This window comes from Lemur catta, chromosome 7 (assembly GCF_020740605.2).
Source record: "Lemur catta isolate mLemCat1 chromosome 7, mLemCat1.pri, whole genome shotgun sequence".
Taxonomy (NCBI): domain Eukaryota; kingdom Metazoa; phylum Chordata; class Mammalia; order Primates; family Lemuridae; genus Lemur; species Lemur catta.
Genome location: NC_059134.1, coordinates 81215909 through 81235477, shown reverse-complemented (window position 1 = coordinate 81235477; position 19569 = coordinate 81215909). Strand labels below are relative to the sequence as shown.

The following is a 19569-nucleotide window of genomic DNA, read 5'->3' as shown; positions in this document are numbered from 1 at the left end:
TGTTAAATCTAATAATACAGTGGCCCATCAGGCAAAACAAATGTGCTAAGTGGGCCAGGTGGGAGGAGACATCAGACTAGGGAGGTGTGTTGGCAGACTGGAGGTCGGGTTGCCTGATCTTTTGATTTTCCACCAGAAGCTGTAAGTGTAGACATTTCTGTGTGATATCTCCTGAGTTACAAATGGTAGTTCGATTTTTTTTAAAAAATAAAACTTAGTTAAGGGTGAACCATAACACACCTGTGGGCTGAATTTGGCCTACCAGCTGTGAGCTTCTGGAATCCTCCTTCCAGAAGTTTGGAAGTAAAATAAGGAAGCATCCTAAAGGAGGAGCAAGGTCAAGGAATGTTTAAGATCACGTATGAGGCACATGAGTATGTGTGTGTGCGTCTGTGTGTGTGTCAAGAGTTGCTTGTTTTTGTTTTCTTGGGCTGAGTAAACATAAACTCACTAAGGGGGAGGATTCAATGTATATGTAAAAAGGCCCAAAGTATCAAAGAGCGGAGATGTCTGGAAATAGAAGGTGCTTGTGGGTGTGGGAGGAATGAGAGTACAAGGCCAATTACAGTTTGAGGTGTCCCGAATCAGAAAATTCAAAATCCGAAATGCTCCAAAATCCAAAACATTCTGAGCACTGACATATGACACTCAAAGGAAATGCTCACTGGAGCATTTCAAATATTGGATTTTTGGATTAGGAATGTTAAACCAGTATGATGCAAACATTCCAAAATCTGAAAAAAAAATGCAAAATCTGAAACACCTCTGGTCCCAAGCATTTTGCATAAGGGATGCTCAACCTTATATAGAAAGATGAAAAGATGCAAAGAGATGGAGGGATTAGAAAGTGAAAAGAAAGAAGTGGAGAGATTTTTCTCTCCCTCTTTACCCAGGTGGTTAGAAGACATATTGCATGTCCAGTTAGCAGGGAAGATGGAGGCTGGGAGCTAGAGAGAAACTGGAAAAAATGGGAGGATGGCTGCTTTGGGTGGCAAGACTGTGGGGCAGTTAGAACCGATGACGAGCAGCGAGGATCCAGTTGCCTTTCATTGCATGAGCATCTATCTATGTGACACCACTAAGCACAGAAGATACAGAATAGTATAAGACTCAGATACTGACTCTCAGAGCTCATGGTCTTGCTCGCAGTCTGCAGCTCTAACCTTAGCTGACAGGCAAGTTTCCCTCATTTCATCTGGTTACTTGATACCATCATCACTTTACTGTACCTGTGAATTACCTCTATTATTTGCTCAATCGTTTTCTTTAAATCACCTTTTGTTTTATATATGTCAAATAGAAAAAGGAAGCTATGTATCATTACTTACACTGTTATACTAATATTTGTCCAAATATGCATTTTCAAAATATACAGAATTATTTGACATTTTTGTCAAAGGTTCCTCTCCATTTCACCTAAAATAATCTTGTATATCATTAGTAGAACCTATATCATGTCTCGGGAAAGTTGAAACAGGTTCGTTGGTACAGTTCTTTAGGTCATTCAGAGCAAGGATTTTTTTCCATGTTAGAGTAACTTGGGTTTTTATCCAAGGGCCTTGGTTTTTTATCCAAGCGGGTCAGCTTAGAAGGCCTGATCTGAATAAAATGGATAAAGGCAGGCACCTCTTTGTCTGACAATTTTAAAGTGATGCTATTTGAATACTAAGAAGTTTGAAGCCTGACTGCAGAGCCTTCCAAATTAATCTAGTCTGGAAAAAAAAACGAAAATGCCATCAAATAACAGGAGATTTGTCAGCTGCCCTGCTTACACTTTTCATATAAAACATAAAGGTTGGCAGATTATAGATGAAAGGTCAGTGCAGCAAAAAAGAAAATATGTCAGACAATCTCATAACATAGGTAACAGAGGATGGAAGTTGGAAACTACTATTGGATTCTCAGAAAGAGATGAGTTTGTTGGCGGTGTGTAAATACCATCACTGTTTCCACGGCTTTTCATTTTGGTGGCCACTTTTTTATGCCGAGTTTCCAAAAATTTGATTTAAAAGACACCAAAGATGCCTGTCTTCCTGAGGAAGATTCACTTTGCAGCAGTTTTGCTTTAAAAAAAAATGATCTGAAGGGGGAAAGTGGACTTCCCTTGCCCTGGTGGCTGGTCTCACCTGTGCCATCCCTGAACCCAAAGCTCTGACATGAGGACACGTTGAGAAGCCAAGCCTTCCTGCAAGAGCAGTGGTGCATAATGCAGGCTTACAGTGCGTCCCTCATCATGAATGATTAAAGGGGAACTGGGCAGCTACAGCATGATTTGTACAGGTAGAATCTTTTGCTCAAAGATTCATGCAGGTGGGACCTGCCTTGGAACAGATTACTGTCCAGGAAAACGTTTTAGCTGCCTTTAGGAGGACAGGTGAATCTGGGGGTGCAGCATCAAGCCAATGGGGTCACAGAGCAATGGTTATTAGAGTTGGGGGCCCTCTCACAATTTTCCAGCTTGTGCAGTACTGGAAATCTGTGGCCCTGTTGATACATCTTTCATCTGCACTTTAAGTGCAGGAATTGTGCAAAATATCACCATACTCTCTAAGTAACTTGCTACATACATCATACTCCTGATTACCAAACTCACACAAGCATGCATTTTAGGGAGGCTTCCTGTTTTCTGTGAGCTCTTCAGCAACAGCCTTCCAAATAACCGAGGCCAAAAGCATGTCACACAGCACTGTGGGCTAGCAGTCAAAGGTATCCATTGACGTTTAACCTCAGCGTTTCTGGTTCTTCTCTCTGCAGTGTTATTTTCTATTAGCCTGCTTTTCCCTCTCTCTCTTATGCCTCTCCATTAATGCACATGCTATATATGCCATTTGTTACTGTTAGAAACCTAAAAATTAATAGCTAAAGAAAAATCAGTAACATTATAAAACATAATCTATCAGTCTTAAAAACCACTTCAATATGAACAGATATGTTTGCAGTGTGCTGCTGAGATTGTGTGGTCCTCATAGTGGAATCTTTACAGTTTGCATTGCTGAAATCCAAGTGGACAGATGACAGAACTTGCTCCCTCCCTTCCCCTCCCGCCCCCGAAAAAATTCTCTTCCCCACTAAGCTTTCTAAATTAAATCATTGAGACTCTGGCTTGCTTTTAAGGACCAATTCTTACAACAAGTATATCCAATTTCCTGCTAGTGGTAACTTTAATTCTTCCTGGAATAGCAGGAAACATTAATTTTGCATTGGACCCAGGAGTCTCGGGAAGCTGGAATTATAGGTGCCATTGTCCCACCTTTTTGTCCTTTAAAATAACATAAAATAAAATAAAATGAGCAGCAGCACAACAGTGAGGCCTGAGAAATGGATAGTGAGAGAGTAGAAAAAAGGGCATTAATTTCAGGATGGGGACAGCTGCCCAGCACTATCTCCCTTTGGATTTTGGTTCTTATAGCATCACGGTGAGTTATTAATATGTATGATCTGCACTTTATTCAAACATTATAAATCTATGCAGAAGTCTGGTGTTTGGGTTTTCCTTTATAGCTTTCATTCTTCTTCCCAGAATTATCTCGTTTTGATCGGGAAACTTTTGCATAAAAAGCACACACCGAGAACTCACATTTCCATACCATAAATATTAAAAGGGGGTTAAGCTTTACAGTATCTTCTCCCATCCCAATGGGAGGAAAGTTAGCCTTCTGATCAGGGGGCCCTTAATAATGTTCTTTTTATTCACAAACCAAAAGGTAAACTTAAAATTAGACTTGCAATATGAAATTGTACTATGTGTTGTTGTTTTTATCATTTATATAAATCATGGAATGCTGGGTTGTGCCATGTCTTTTATATGAAGGATATACTTAAAAAATCTGGCAGTTATCTGAGTTGTTAAGAATAGTTGGTTTATTTTTTGAAGACCAAACCAAGTCCAGACCTTTTCTTAAGGATCGTGATCAAAGTGATTTTTTTACTGGATGATTATAAAGTGTGGGTTCATTACCGTGTGGAATCATCACTGAATTTGTAGCATACAGAAGAGGGAAATGGAGCTAGAAAATGTCATGTCTTCTTAGTAGCGCTTCAGCTTCTTAGCGGATATTCTATCTCCTGTTTATTGTCATTTTTGTTAACATAAAGGAGTAGTCATAAATTTTTGGTTCACATGGAAATGTAAAGGAATGTGTGAGCTATTTCATTTGGGTGAGCTGTCTGCTAATCACGCAGTCTCAGCTGTTGTACTTTGTGATGGGAAATGAACGTGCTAATTGGTGCTTTCTTTTTTTCTTATTTCAGGAAACCTGCCATATGAATATAAAATAGTGATTGCCGGGAATCATGAACTGACATTTGATAAGGAATTCATGGCAGACCTTGTTAAACAGGACTACTACCGTTTCCCCTCTGTGTCCAAATTGAAACCAGAGGACTTTGACAATGTTCAGTCCCTCCTGACAAACAGTATTTACTTACAAGATTCAGAGGTAACAGTGAAGGGATTCAGGATATACGGTGCACCTTGGTAAGTGATAATTCAAACAGTTTTCCTGGCCGTTTTTTAGCTCAGTACCAAGAAAGCATGGCTTAGACTTAGATGTTTTTAAATGAGAATGATTAGGATGGAAGGAAACCTTATTGCTGTAATTTCACCAAAACAACTCTGGTCTGCTGCAAAATGCAGCACTTGTTGTTTTCATTGTAATAGAGATTCCTTTAGGCAGATCAGTGGGCACAGGGCTTTGGCTGATACGTCCAGTTGTCCCTCAGTATCTGTAAGGTGCTGGTTCCAGGACTTACCTCAGATACCAGGCTCTTAAGATGCTCAAATCCCCTATGTGAAATGGAGTATTATTTTCATATAACCTACATGCATCCTCCCACATACTTTAAATCATCTCTAGAGTACTTGTAATACCTAACACAATGTAAACGCTACGTAAATAGTTTACACTGTATTGTATTGTTTAGGGAATGACAAGAGAAAAAATCTGTACATATTCAATACAGATGGACTTTTTTCCCTAATATTTTCTATCTGTGGTTGGTGGAATCCACGGATGGGAACTCATGAATACAGAGGGCCATCTGTGTACGCTTATATGACTGGGGCTACATGTGTGTCTGTATGACACAGAAGGATATGGGAGAAGGTCACCATGTTACCCTTCACACAGACTCAGCTACTCTGAACATTCCATCAGCCTTAGGTAACTCATTTTCCTCTCATTTTGCCCTAGAAGCAGCCATAAAATATCTTGCTTAGGTTAGGGTTTCTCAAATCTCTCTACACATCAGAATGAAGAGCTCTGTAGAAATACAGACTGAAGCCCTGTCCCCAGAGACCCTGACTCTACTTCCCGAGGTGAAGCCCAGCAATCTGTATTTCTTCAAAGCTTCCCCAGATGGGGCTGATGCACAGACAATTTGGAAGTTACTGATTGAGAGCTCTTGCTACTAGAATTCTCAGAAAACTGGAAGCAGGCACATATCCTTTGGGACCAGACAGGAAGCATTTTGATCTTGACTCTATCTGTTGTCAGTTGTCAGGTTTTAAAGAGGTTACTTCACAGCATCTGAGCCTCTGTTTTTGCATCTTTAAGATGGTGAAATAATACCTACTTTAGAGGGTTATTATGAGGATTAAATAGGTGACGTTTGCAATGGACTTAGAGCATCTGGTGGCTTGCTTAGGATAATAATTATCATTTTTCTGGCCTTGGCTCTGCCGCTGAGTATTTGAAATTGGGCAAGTCACTTAGCTCCTAGAGCTACTTTTTTCTTCTTTAAAATGGGAGTTTTAGACCACATCAGCAGTATCAGAGGATTCTAGGATTTTGTTTTTTTGAGGGCTCTGTGTGGGAGAAGAACTAACCTTTACTCACCTAACCCAGAAAAGTACACCAGTTCTTCCCTAGGAGTTGTGGATAAAGCAGGGAAAAGACAAGCAGAGTGAGTTCAGATTGACCACTTGACTCAACTGTTTGGTTTGTCCTCTGTAAAATAAAAAGTTGAGATACTTTCTGTAATTGTTTTTTTCTAGCTTTATTGGTTGGTATCCAGAAGTACTGATGAGTGAGTACAGGAAGTACATATCTGTTTAAAGTCAACCTGACAATGCTTTTGAACTCTTACTTAAGTACTTGCTATGTGCCAGGCACTGTTCTAAAACCCTTTGTATCTATTATCTCATTTAATACTCTAAATACCTTTAGGCACTGTAATGATGGCAGATCAGAAAATTCAGGCACAGAAAGGTTAAGTAATTGCTCTAGAATCACCACAGACAGTAAGAGGTCATGTTCTGATTTGAAACCAGCAAGTGTGACTGCAGGGTATGCAGTATGATTGTGGGGTGCGGGGGTGGTGGTGATGATGTGGTCATTGGTGGTTATAATCTGCAGATCCAGTTTATACCCAGCTTTATTAGTGTGCATCAATTTACTTTTTTATGTGTGAGAAGGTGGTAAAGGGCAAGAGAATAAACAGCAGAAATTAGTCCTGTCAAACTATAATCTAAAAACTGATCTCGGGGTAATATAGGATGTTGATATTAGCATTTCTGGGTAAAGGGCAGGAGGGAGAGAGCATTTCCAGCTTCATAGTCCAGTTCTTAAGCACAATGCAATAGCTGAGAAATGACCTCTGGTTGGCAGAGAAGCTCGACATGCAAGTTAAGATGGATTTTTTTTCAATAATTTAAAATCGTTCTTGAAAAAATCTTCAGGAGGCACGGACATTTAAGGCTATTCCTGAGCAAGCGAGACCTTTGCGATCCTTGGATTGATAGTTGCTGACATGATGACAGCAACAGACTTCCTCTTTTATCGGAGCTGATTCAGATCTGTTCAGGGTAGGGTTTGGCTAAACCAGATTACAGCTGTAATGAATGAGGGGAATGATTGTGGTCCTGAGGCAGATCTTGCAGCATCTCAAGAAATCAAACAAACAGAGCAATTCAAATACGTGATGTGATGGGTCATGATGTGGTTTTGGTGGTGGTGCAAATATCTGAACTGGATTAAAATTTGAAGTTTTTGAATTTTAGTACTGGCCAAGGTGGTAAAGTGGACAAAATAGGCAGCATCATTTAGTTTTCTGATATGTTCTCCTGAAGTTGTGGTTACACAGAATGTTTGTTGGGATTTCTGCAGAGCTTGAACTATTTCCTGCTGAGCATCTTTTTACAATGACACAGATCTTTAAATGGGTTTTGCCCTATGCATTGGAATTGTTGATGCTTTGTGTTTTGACTAAGAACACAGAGGTTGACAAAAAGAATATTTCAATTTCATCATATATTTTTGGAGGCATCAGTAGTTTGGATCTCACTAGGAAGCTGTTTTGTTAAACTTCATGTTCCCAGGACTACTGATGATCTGAACATTGATGTAGGAATGTCTGTATTAGCATTTCTGTGTGGAGAGGACAGTACTGGCTATCTCTACCACTTAGGCAGCCCTGGGACCTTGGGCAGATTTCTTAACATCTATAAGCCTCTGTTCCCTCCTCTCTGAAATGGGAGATAAAATCACATGCATGGTTGTTGCCTGACATGATTGTTATGAAGCTAGATTAATCCATCCACAGCACAATAGAAGGTTTCCTAGTATAGAGTAAGCATTTGATAAGTGTTAGCTATTATACTAGTAGTGGGGTGTTGGTGTTTCTAATCTACTTTATACCTTCATAAGGAGACTGTGGTACTAGAAGTCTGATGGGGTGGGTTCTAACTGTAGTTCAGCTCCTGCTGATTGGATGGCACTGGGCAAGTCACTTCACTTCTCTATTTAGCTGTAAAACAGGGGGAACGAGCCCTGTCCTAGTCTCTCTCATACACACTTAAATAGTCACCAAAGTTAGAATCAGCAAAGAGAATATATATTTGTGGGGCATGCTTGATTATTTTAATGACCTGAACAATTTTTAACCTCTTTTACCATTACGAATTTGACTAGAAGCAAAGTGTGGGAGAACTCATACCGTAGGTACCACTCTTCTCCCTTCAGAAGTTAGGTTTTTCCATCCGTGAGACCTACCCATAGGTGAATGCCTGCTTAATAACCCAACAGATCTTTCAACCCCAAAATGATGCAAACTGATTAAGTTTGATTTCCATGCTTTTCCAATGACTTTTCTGGAGGAAATGTTAAGTTCTGCATTACTGATGCTGCTAGTGGTCTTAATTTAAAAATAGAAATCAAAATAAGAACGCTGATACTAAGGATTTTCGTCCTGACATAGGTTTCTCAAAAGTAATTGCCATCACACCAGGAAAACAGCTATAACTCATGTATTTAAAAAAATATGGATTGTGACTTTAGCTACTGAAAAAGAATATTAGTTTGTATTCATTACATGTTTATAACTTGTAGCGCAGCTGAAAGCTACCTCAAGACCAGGGAGAATTAAAGGAGTGTTTTCTAATTTACAGTTTAACAGGAATTTGTATGTAAAAAATAACTTACAACACACCAGAGCATTCATATGTGTTTGCAACTGGAATGTGCTGTAGTCCTTATTAGATCCCCAAGGAAGAGGCTTTGAATGTGGTTTGATGGGTCTGGGAAAATTCAGTGGTCTAACCGAAAAAGTTGTAAGTGGGATTCCACGTCCGGGAAAGAGAGAGGCTCCCTTGGAAAGAGGGCAAGAGTTGATGAATTCTCTGGGGCATCTTTGCCTCAGGAGGCCTTAAGGCAGTTTTTTTCGGCTTCTGTATATAATTTACCATCTCATTCTTCCAAGAATCTTGAAGAAAGGAGTCAGGCATCTTCTTTTTAATAGTTCAGTCACAGATGTGCTTCATTTTTCCTGGTTTTTTTTTTTTTTTCCCTCTTCTTTTTTGGGGGCAGAAGAAGAGGGTCTGGTGTTGTCAGGCAGTTAGATCAGCCTCACACTTGGCTCTTCCAACAGGAAATCCCATGGATTTCTCATCTCCCTGGTGTGTTGATTCTCTGTCACCAAGATGGTTCCCAATTTCCTCTTTGTGACTCACTCTTAGTTCTGTAATGTCTTTTCCAAATGCTGAGTATGGTTAGAACGAGGAGACAAAATTCTAATCTGTCAAATAGTAGCCACTGTGGTAACTAATTGCTTGTCTGGCCAGGGTAGAGGGGAGGTGGAATTTTGAAATGATCTTGGTATTTTTGGTTACTGAATCTGCAGCCCGCATTTTAATGCAAGCGGGTTTCGGTAAACTCACTCATGGGACTTGGCAGTTAAAAATCAACTAGCCTCTTCTTTTTCTGATTTCAGTTGCTCTTTTTGATACTAAGATGCTGTGCAGGGGGAAAAAAAAAAAAATCCACATACTAATTGATTAGCAGCCAAGCTGCAAAAGTAAAAGGTCTGTATTGCACCAACTGGAGCAGAGCAGTTGCATTGTTCAGCGAAAGCCGGCACCTTGTTCTCCTCTTGAACAGAAATACAGAGCCGGTCTCCTGTGGCTTTTAATGAATATGAGTGGGGCTTTCCGATGTCCAGGAATTTGATCTCTAGACTGACCAAGGGGTCAGGAACAAAGAGCACATTTTTCCACGTTAGAGTGGACCCAGGTGTAATTTGTCAGATTTAGTAACTGTGGAGGAAGTGCCTTAACTTCTACAGCAGGAAAATTAGATGAGGCCTAGGCAGTGCCATTCTAAAATGGCTGACGTAGGAAGAGGAAAGTCCATGGGGTTGCACTTTCAAAGGAAATGCGAGCAGTATTTGTTTCCCCCTCCTCTCTTCCCCTCATTTCCTATCATAGCCATGTTGAGTTCATTCATTCACGGGGATGTAATTTTCTCAGCATTTTTCAAGGTGGGAGTGGAGTGTTGATTCCACTCTCTGCAGCATTTATGATTGTGTTTGTACACAGAGAGCTGTAAGGTTGCTCATGTTTCCTTGTTCTGATCGGTGCAATAGTACTTTATGTTTATCCTGTCAGGAAAGCTTCAGATGTTTTTATTTCCAATTATAAGTTTTGTAATGCATCATGTATTTTGCTGACAGTCTTCAAGTTCTTGAAACAGCGAACAAATTAACAGCAGATATTGAATGAGAGGCTTAGAAAAGCAATTGGCAACTCATATGACAGAATTCAGATACGGGGATGGGTGGAATGGGCTCATTTATTTTATTTTCACGGTCATACTTTGTAATTAACTTGGCCCCCCAAAAAGAAGCAGCAGCAGAAGAAGAAAAGAAAGAAAGAAACAGCTCTGTGTTCAGCAGAAAAATCCTTTTGTGTTAAAGAATGAGACTATGCAGACAATATTGGTTCTGCACCACGTTTTCAGGGATTCTGGCTTTTATTCAGGAGGGTTCAGGAAGGTATTGGCAGAGAAAAAGGTCTTGTGTGTGTGTGTTAAACAAATATGCACTCTGCTCTTACATGATTCTGTTTAAAGGCCCAGGCTAACATTTCATTTTTCTTGGCACACGGCCCATAGACTCTCCCATTATGAAACCTATGGCTGTTCTGCCCTAGTCTAGAGTTACAGGGCTCTGTTTACATTTTTGTCTGTTTCAGAATGCAGCTGACTGCTCTTAAAGCTGCATGGGATGGGATCAGATTCAGTTCTGGTTTAGCAACTGCCCTGTTTATTTGAAAAAGGAGAAAACAAAACTGATCACTTTGCTTCCTACCTCCCATTGATAGCCAGATCAGTAAATACCATTTCAAAAGCCAGTTTACATGTGGAGCTTGTTGGATCCAATTCACTCTTACCTTGCTGCCAGCTAGCTCAACCTTTAAACCTGCCCCGGTGTCTTTATCTGATGTGCTGGTGGTGGTTGTATGGAAGAATGTGGAGGTGGTTAAAAGAGTGTTGGTGTGCATTCAGTTATGCTCCGTAGCAACGGTTGGCATCATTTAAATTTTTGCCTGCACATTCTGAGAGAGCATCCCAGTTAGCAAACAACAATAATAAATTTACATTTGCAGAGTGTGTTTCACTCAGAGAAATGTCATATGTATTATCTCATTTGGGCCTCACAGCAATTCTTTAAAAGAAGCAGGGCATGTATTAATAATAATAGCCTATTATTATAATTACAAGTTATATTATTATAATTATTATTATATTACAAATGCATATATATCAGGTGTTGCTTTTTTATGACAGAGGAGACCAAAACAGAGAGAGAGTTTTTGACAGATTAGGTGACTTGCCTACAGCCACAGAGTTAGTTTGGGAAGAGAAATAGGACTAGCATCCAGGGTTTCTTTGCTGAGTTCTTTAGACTACACCAGGATATCCTAGTAACCTCAGATGTCGCTCTACTCCTTGACCTGAGCAACTCAGGAAGTGGTCACTTCTTGTCTGTTTCCATCTAGTTGCAAAAAGGGTACAGAAATCCAAGCCGACACCCATCGGGGCTCTTAGGATTAAGTGGTGAGGTGTGCCGATAGGGGAAAATAGGAGTATTGAAGGGGCAGAAGAAAGGAATTATCTTTTGCATGGTGTGTTCCAGAGACTAGGGTTTTAAAAAAAATCTACGTTTTGATGCATTGTAATACGTGGGTCAGCTCCTTCTCTTTCCTCTGCACCACAGAGACAACTTCACATGCAACACACATCGGGGGCAAGTATTGGTTGCATGTGGCGTTTTCCCCCCGAAAGCACCGAGCAGCATCTGAGAGGACAGCAGCTGTGGGCACATGCACCAAGAAGGCAGTGCCGGCAGCGTGTCCCTCTCAGTCAGGCCTGCCGGGGGCCCAGCGCTGTGCTCCGCAGAAGACCTGGGCCTTCACATTCGGACACGGCCGGGTGGCTGCTGGGTGTTCTTTCATTTTCTCCTGTTGCACTGACAGGCTCCTTCTTTTAACCCAAAGCTGCTGGTGGTGGATAGAAAGAGATTATAAAGTGGCTATACACCCCAGGGGCAGGGACCTGGTAGCTTTGTTCTCTGTACATACCACAGGCTCACTCAGTGCCTGGCACATAGTAGGTGCTCAGTCCATGTCTGCTGAATGAATGAATGACTGAATGAGGGCAGTAGTGGTAGAGAGATACCTGTGGCTGATGAACCGAAGGTTTACACAGATGAGACACCCAGTTGCAAAAGGAAAGAAAATATCTCCAGTACAAGATCAAGCATAGTCTTGAGTCTACAGAGTGGAGCACGGGAGATGAATGAGCAGAATGGAACCCAACAAAGCCCTAAACAATGTCCATGCATTTCAAGAGCATACCTAGATTCTTCCTGAACATTTGGAAATGTAGAGAGCCTAATATTTATCCAGGGCAGCGTGCTTTGATAAAAATGAGGGATGGGAGTAGGACAAACCTGACTTTAAGGCAGTGAGAGTTTTCAAAGAAAGGCTCCACCAGTATCTTTAGGCTCTTTAGTATCATTTCTTCACCTCGGATGCCTTATCCCCATTCTGTGAGCAGCTATAGAAGCTGCTGTGAGATTGGGAGACTGTCTCTGCCAGGCTGCACGGCGGTCAGCATAAAGGGTGAGGTTGGTAGGAAGCTAGACGGATGAGCTCTCAGAACATCCTTGGTCAAATAGGCATAATGGTATTCCCATGTCTCAACGATTGAATTCCCAGTGGTTGAATTCTTACATTAGGGTCATGTGGACTCTGTACCATTTATTTTCAAGCTATTTGACAAACATGGGTTTCTTCTTTTGTGCTCTGAACTGTACGTGTGGGTGAACTTCTCCGGGTCTCGCCAGACGGTGACCCTGCTGGAGCCCCATGGGCAGTGTAAACCTGTCCTCGCTGGTTCCAGTCCTAGCTGCTGCTTCCTCTGCCTGAGGTGCTCTTCTCCCCTGTGGCTCAGACAGGTCCCCAAGGTAGTCTAGGTCACTGCACTGCTTCCTGAACTCTCCTGATGACCTCTGACGAAGGTGCACATGGACATGAGGTTGTCCCTTTGACCTTTTGCCAGCATGACATCTGCTGTGTGGCTGCAGGACCTCCTTCCACGCCTTCTGATGAGCCTCCGTGCTGCCAAAACTGTTTCACAATGGAGTCTTGGTAATCAAAGCCACGTTGTGCTCTGTGCCCGACAGAGGAGAAGCCCTCTGCCCTTCTAGGCTGCTCTGTGAGAGGGCTGTCAAGACGTGATGTCACCCACCCTCTCACAGGTTCATCCTTAAGCCTGTGGGAGGCTTGGTGGGGGACTGGCTGAACCATGGGTGCTTAGGGACATCTCCCCGATGGAGAAGGCTTTGTTGAACTGTTCCTCAACAAATTCGTGCAGATTCCCTCTTCTCTTAAACCACCAGTTCCTCAAGCTAACAATCTTCTTGCAGGACCTGCCCAGCAGGAAGGGTTACCCTGAGAGCTTTGCTCCCCGCGCGGGATGCAGCTTAACCAGCTACGACCCTGTTCTGCCTACGGAAGGAGAGAGGCAGTGGCTTAGAGGTCTCCAGGCTTTGGCCTTAGAAGCAGCTGACCCCATCAGGCTTGAGTCTCAGTTTTATCGTTTAGAACTTATTTACCTTATTAAGCATGTTATCCAGTCTCTCTGAGCCACGGTTTCATCTGTCAAACGGGTATACAAATCATAGTAACTGCGATTTATTGAGCATCATTCACATACAGGTACCTTATGTAACATTGTTTTTAAGCCTCACAGCAACCCTGTAAAAGAGGTAACATTACCCCCATCTGTGAGATGAGAAAATGAAAGGTTAGAGAAGTTAAAAAACTCACCCAAGGACACTCATGTTGCAAAGAACTAGAAATCAGTCCCAAATGTTTGGCTCCAAAGCCTTTATTTTTTTTCACTACTCATAGTATATTTTTCATAGGATTAAAATGAGATCGTCTATGTTAAGCTCCTGGCACTCAGTAAGTGCTCAGTTATTTTCTTCCCTGCAAGGTAACAATGGTTAGTTTTGTAATGGCTATTATGTTTTTGTTTTGTTTGCTTTCTGTTTGTTTTGTTCCTTTGTATGGTGGTACACCAGGGCAGAAGAGAAGCAGTGGGGGGCAGAAGTGAGGGAAATAAGAAACTTAGTCTAGGAAAATAGTTACCCTTGTTTGGGAGGGGGTAAGTATGGGAGAGAGAGAGAGGAACAGAGAAAATTTCTAAAAGTGAATATTGTATGGTGTGTTTGCACAACAAGTTGCTTATGATCTGGATAACTGGAAATCATTTAGGAAAGAAACCCCACATTCTCTTGTATTTGTCAAAAGTATGGAAGAGTGAATAGATGTCTGTTAAATGAAGACATATGGGGCATTTTTAAGGTCACTTACATGGAGTATCATTTTCAATGTATGCGTAACACTTGGCAGTGCATTTTCACTCAGGAAAAATAAAGGTAATCTTGGATGATGACTATAAATTGAATGTGGAATGTTCCATGAGGGCTGCTCCAACACGAAGTTGGTGGCAAATTTGAAAGCCTCTGGGTTAGCAGAATGTGTCTGCCTTCTGCAAAGAGCAGAAAAGGTGAGCTGCAAATCTGCATTAATTCAGGAGATGACATCAGAAAAGTGTTTTGTTCCAATATAAAAGATCAGCTTGATTAAAGTGTAAATATAGTTACTGTGACTAATAATGTACAAGTATGAAATTTGTAGCAAAAGAATGAAATGAAAAGGCAATGAGAAGAAAAGCGCCTGGTGTATAAGAGCAAATTAGAGGAAGTGGTTAAGACCTGTCCTAAAAAAGATTCTTCCCGCGATAAAGTTTCCCAAGACAGCATCTGAAGGTGCTAGTGATATTTATTGGTTAATTTAGATGCTTTCAGGCCTAGCATCTTGGCATGGTGGGTTTATAGGATGGATCATGTTAAATAAAAAGTGGTGCTAAAATTTCATATGAATCTACTGTAAATCAGCATTGAAGACTAAGTAAAACCAATGCTATGTTTGTAAAGGGAAAGAAAGGTCAGAGTAGACACACTGATTTTCCATTCTTTTCTAAAATTGGTTATGCACTTCTTTTATATATTATGTACAAAATGATTTCACATAAAACTGAGTGTCTCTGATGGCTGCCTGGCTTAATAAATGACAATTATTTTCTTTTTCTCACTATATTTCAAGCTACCATATATACTGAATTTCTGGAACATATCAATCTTAAAACTGAATCTAATAGGGTGTACAGAATTTCCACGCTACTCAAGGCCATAGGAAGTAACTTGGAGCCCCATAGTTCTAGAAAAAGGACTGTCAAAGACAGACACTAGAAAAAACTTTTTATCTTAATGATTTAAAAGTCCAACCCGTAAATCACTAGCCATTATTTGGGCCTCTATTTTTATGTTGAATCAAGAATCAGTAGAAAAACTCTTCTACCTTTGATTTTTGAAGAACAAAATAAAAGCTGCTAGGCTAAAACCGAATCAGAAATTGTTGATGGCAAAACTAACTAGTTGGAAATACGTTGCTGGGGCATTATAAGTCACCTTCTTACTGTTCTTTTCCCTTGGTGTTAGAATTTAAGGAAAAATATTGTGGAAGACAAGTTTGTTTTAAAAACTCAGAGTGTTCATTCATGGGTTTTGCTTTTGTATTATTTAAAGAAATTCATACTTAGGAAGTACTGGAGAAGGAGGATTTTGGGCTATGCCAAAGCTGCTGTCTCTGTTACTAAACATTCTTTAATGCTTTCCATTTTTTCAGATGAAACAGCAAAGACTGGTTCCTTTTCTTATCCAAATTCAGCCTCTCCCTTAAAAAGATTTAATTCTAAAAGAAGTACTTACCTGTTGGGCCAGAAGAATGAGTAGAAAAAAATGGAAAACCCAAGTGTGTGTGTGTGTGTGTGTGTGTGTGTGTGTGTATGTGAGTGAGAGAGAGAGAGAGAGAGAAAGAGAGAGAAAGAGAAAGAGAGAGAGGTGCTAGGTCTGAGCTTTGTGATTTTTAAATAGCTCTTACTGAAGGCCAATTCTGTGTGGTTGCCAGCTTGCATTGCAGCTTCAGGGGCAGCAGGCAATTTTCAGGGTATTGAGTGCCTTCCTAATATGTGCTGTTCACTATTACTATTAAAGGGAGGGTATTGGTGTTTAAAGTTATTTGCTGTAGGAGTTAACCTTCTGTAGAGTTTGAACTCTGAAACATCTGAGAGAGGTGGGATCACTTCTTAGGACATCTTGAAGTTTGGCTAGCTTTCAAACCACAGGCTTAACAGTGCTCTAAAGTCAGTTCTAAGACTTTGTTAACTCTTGTTATATCATCATGAATATCATTATGAATGTGTTTTTGCTTTGTCAATTGTTGCAATAAACAGAATAATTGGATTATTGATAAAGCAGAATACAACTATGCCAGAGAAAATCCATTCCCTTTGTCTCACTCTGAAAATATTAAATCAAATACTCTTCTTTTGAACGAGACTGAAAAAGCTTTTGCTTTTCTGGGTTTCTGTAAGTAAGAGTAGAAAAAATGATGAAAGGAAAATAGATAATGTAGAAAATCATCAAGAATAGAAATCACACAAAAGTAGACATTTCAATTCTTAAAGGTTATGTTTCCCACACTATGCAAACTCTTCTCAGTTAACCACATACTCACATGTATGAAGATGTTACAATTCCAGTAAAAGACATTCATGCATTCACCTTGAATGATTTCATCCATTGAAGAATTAACATCATCTATCAGGGAGCAATGGTATGTTTTTCTTCTTATGGTTAACAGTAAGCATTTTAAAAGCCATATATCCCCACCAAAAATACACAAATGGATCATAACATTATAAAAATCATATATAAATATTGACAGAAAACGAAAACTGAGCGATAATACACCACCAAGTGTAACAGCAATTTTCTCCTATGAATGTTCTTTTTTTTCTTTCTCCCATTCTACCATTCCTGGGCTTTTGTACATTCTTACAGCAGGTTAATTTTATTTTTACAGTCAGGAAGAAGAGTCACTTCTCTAGTTTAAAAAGTATGTCTGTGGCTAACTGGAAGCTAACTCTCTTATTCTGACTTTGTGTTGCTGTTCCATATATAGTCTGTGTGCGTATGGGGGGGTTCAGCTTATAGGCGTAGATTCCACAGATCACCTCATTCAAAGATCGGGAAGTGAAGGGGAATGTCCTAATCAACAAGTGCTGTGGTTTGTGCAGCTGAAATGGAAGGAAACCCCTGAGAGCACCCAGAGCCATGCATTAGTATGCTGGAAAATTCTGTTTCCTCTGTTAAATCAAAATCTCCAAAGAAGGTAGAAACTAGATGGCTTATGGGATGGTGCGTTGGCTGATAAAACCCAGACCTCTTTAGTGCGGCATTTGGATTCATCCCTGAATGTGACACCCTTGGACTTGGGCTTCTGGGTCTGGCTTTACAGGCTGTGACTTCAGTCAAGGAAAGCCTAGTGCCTACCTTTGCTTATTTGTATTCTAGTGCTGTAACCTCCCCTCCTCTCCTGTGTCTTTGTTCTATTAATCTGCAAAACAGGGCTCGACTTGTGATTAGTCCTTGGAGCTTGTTTCTATTAATCAGTCTGCAAAACAGGTCGACTTGGATGCTTTTGTTCAAAAGCTTAATGCGTTCTCCTTGTCAGGCTGTGGTCCAGGCTGCTTGGTTTGCCTTAAATGGGACCAGGTGGCGAAATTTGGTTTTTATATGCTGATTGCATTGTTAAGAAAGAAGATACTGTTTGAAAAGACAACAGGAAAATGCTGATGTAGAATTATAGAGCAATGTTTTAGAAGGAGGAAAAGTTTGTAGAAAATATGACTTGTGTAACCTGGTTGTGGTGTACAATAAACTGCACAAAATGCAGTTGACCGGAACAGAAAATAAGGCATTATTCACATTATGGTCTAGAAGCATGGTGTCAAGGAAAGGTTGCCTATTAATAATAATTTTATGTGTGTTTGAAATGTGATTCTCTTTTGATACTTAAAGTGGGAATATCATCCTTTTAGCTATAATATTAGGTAATTATAAAGAAGACCCAGTACAATTCCGTGAATTTCTTTACGTTTTTCTTTCCACCTCCCTTGTGCCAAATGACCTTGCCACAGATTAAAATTATTCTTACCTGTTATGTAGGGAAAACTCTGTATCTCAATTTTCTTATCTTCATTATCAAGGGACAATAACTGACCTACCTGTGGAGATCGAGTGTGAGTAACTGAGCGATGGTTATAAATTGCTTAGTAAAATGCTCATTATCACTGTTTATACAATTCTCCTAACTTAGTGTGCAAAGGATAGCATTGCTAGAAAAGAATTTTAATGCATAACTTTTCCAGTGACGGTGATGCTCTAGGAAGAACAGTTTTTTATTAAAAGTTGCCTCTTTACATCTCTAAAAATTTCAGGTGAATTTAGCATTCATTACTTGTGAAATAACTGCCCCCTCCAAAAAATCTGTTGAAGTATATGCAAGGAGCCAACTCTCAGAATCCCAAATTAAATTTGTCATCAGTGATAAATTTAGTCCTGTAAGATACTTTAATAAGTGCTTCAGCTTGATTTATTGGTTTTGTTAGTTAACGAGAGTGTATTATGTCTTGTACAGAACTTAGCAGAAGCCATTTCTGACTAGACCTTCCTTGATTAAAATTTAAAAAAAATGAAAGTCTCCTTTTAGTGGCGGTGGTAATTATTTTAATATGAAATTGGAAGCATAGTGCAGTCCTGTCACTAATGTAAAAAGAAAGAAAGAAAAGGGAAAGAAAAATGTCACAATGTGAAAGGAAAGGCATGTAAAAGGTTCTCCTTCTTTATATTTGTACCTACTTTATTTCCTTTGTGTGTATGCAGAGCGTCTAGGCTGTTTTACTGGTTGGGGCTTAAGATGCAGCTCTTGCATATATTAATATAATCACTAATGAGTGTCAGGATTCAGCTGCTAATTTGAAAGGCTTTGTGGCTCTTTCACCCCAGACACTAGAAGCTTCATTAGGCGCTGCTTTGTCCAGCCTGACCTTTGCTGATCTCCAGATCACAGCTAAATACCAGCATCACACTGACAACCTCCCGGTTGAAACAGTCCAGACGTGATTCCTTTGGTGCGTATCTTATCAGAATCTGCTACTGACATAAACTTGGGTGTCCCTGTAGCTGGCCACGTAATTGGGATTACCTCCCCCCAAAGAGGTCCTATTTACTTACAACCCTATTCAGTTGATTGGAGATTTGAATTTTAGAGGCATTAGCAAATTTCTCAGTCTCTCTCTTTTTTTTTAAAAAGTACTTGTGTGTGTGTATGTATATGTATATGGCATAGTTTTAAAATGTGCTTTTATGACTGTCTCAGTGAAAGCAACAGACAGCCACTGATTTTTTTTTCTTTGACTCGGGAAAATACATACAATTTATTATTAATGATATCAAATCAGAGAAAAGAAAAGGAAGTCTCATGGTATTTATTTCTTTAGAAGTTTGTCTTCTGGAGTGCACTCTCCTTAAAATAAAACCATGTTTTAGCAAGCAGGTGGAAGGGAGCTTTTCTACTTGTGCTCTTTTAAATATCCTGAGAAATGAAACATCGGGCCTGATCTGTCAAGCTTTTGGTTGTTGGGAAGGAAAGCCTTTATTTGTCAGAGTTGTTTGTAGATTCTCCCTCTCCTGTTGTCAATTCCCAGAGAAATTATTGTGCTTTAGTTTGGAATTTTACCCAGTATTTGCCAGGAGGCAGTAGTCAAAGGGCGGTATCTTTGGGCATCGTATGTAATTATCAGTCAGAAAAATAAATCT

At 40.1% G+C, this 19569-nt stretch overlaps 1 protein-coding gene across 1 annotated transcript in view; it reads left to right on the top strand.

Annotated features, from left to right (window-relative positions):
* The window catches only part of MPPED2 (metallophosphoesterase domain containing 2), a 167128-nt gene that overhangs the window by 80590 nt on the left and 66969 nt on the right, over positions 1–19569 (top strand). The window contains exon 4 of the mRNA XM_045557714.1: positions 4252–4477. Within this exon, the coding sequence (XP_045413670.1) occupies positions 4252–4477 (226 nt within the window). The remainder of the gene's footprint in view (positions 1–4251; positions 4478–19569) is intronic.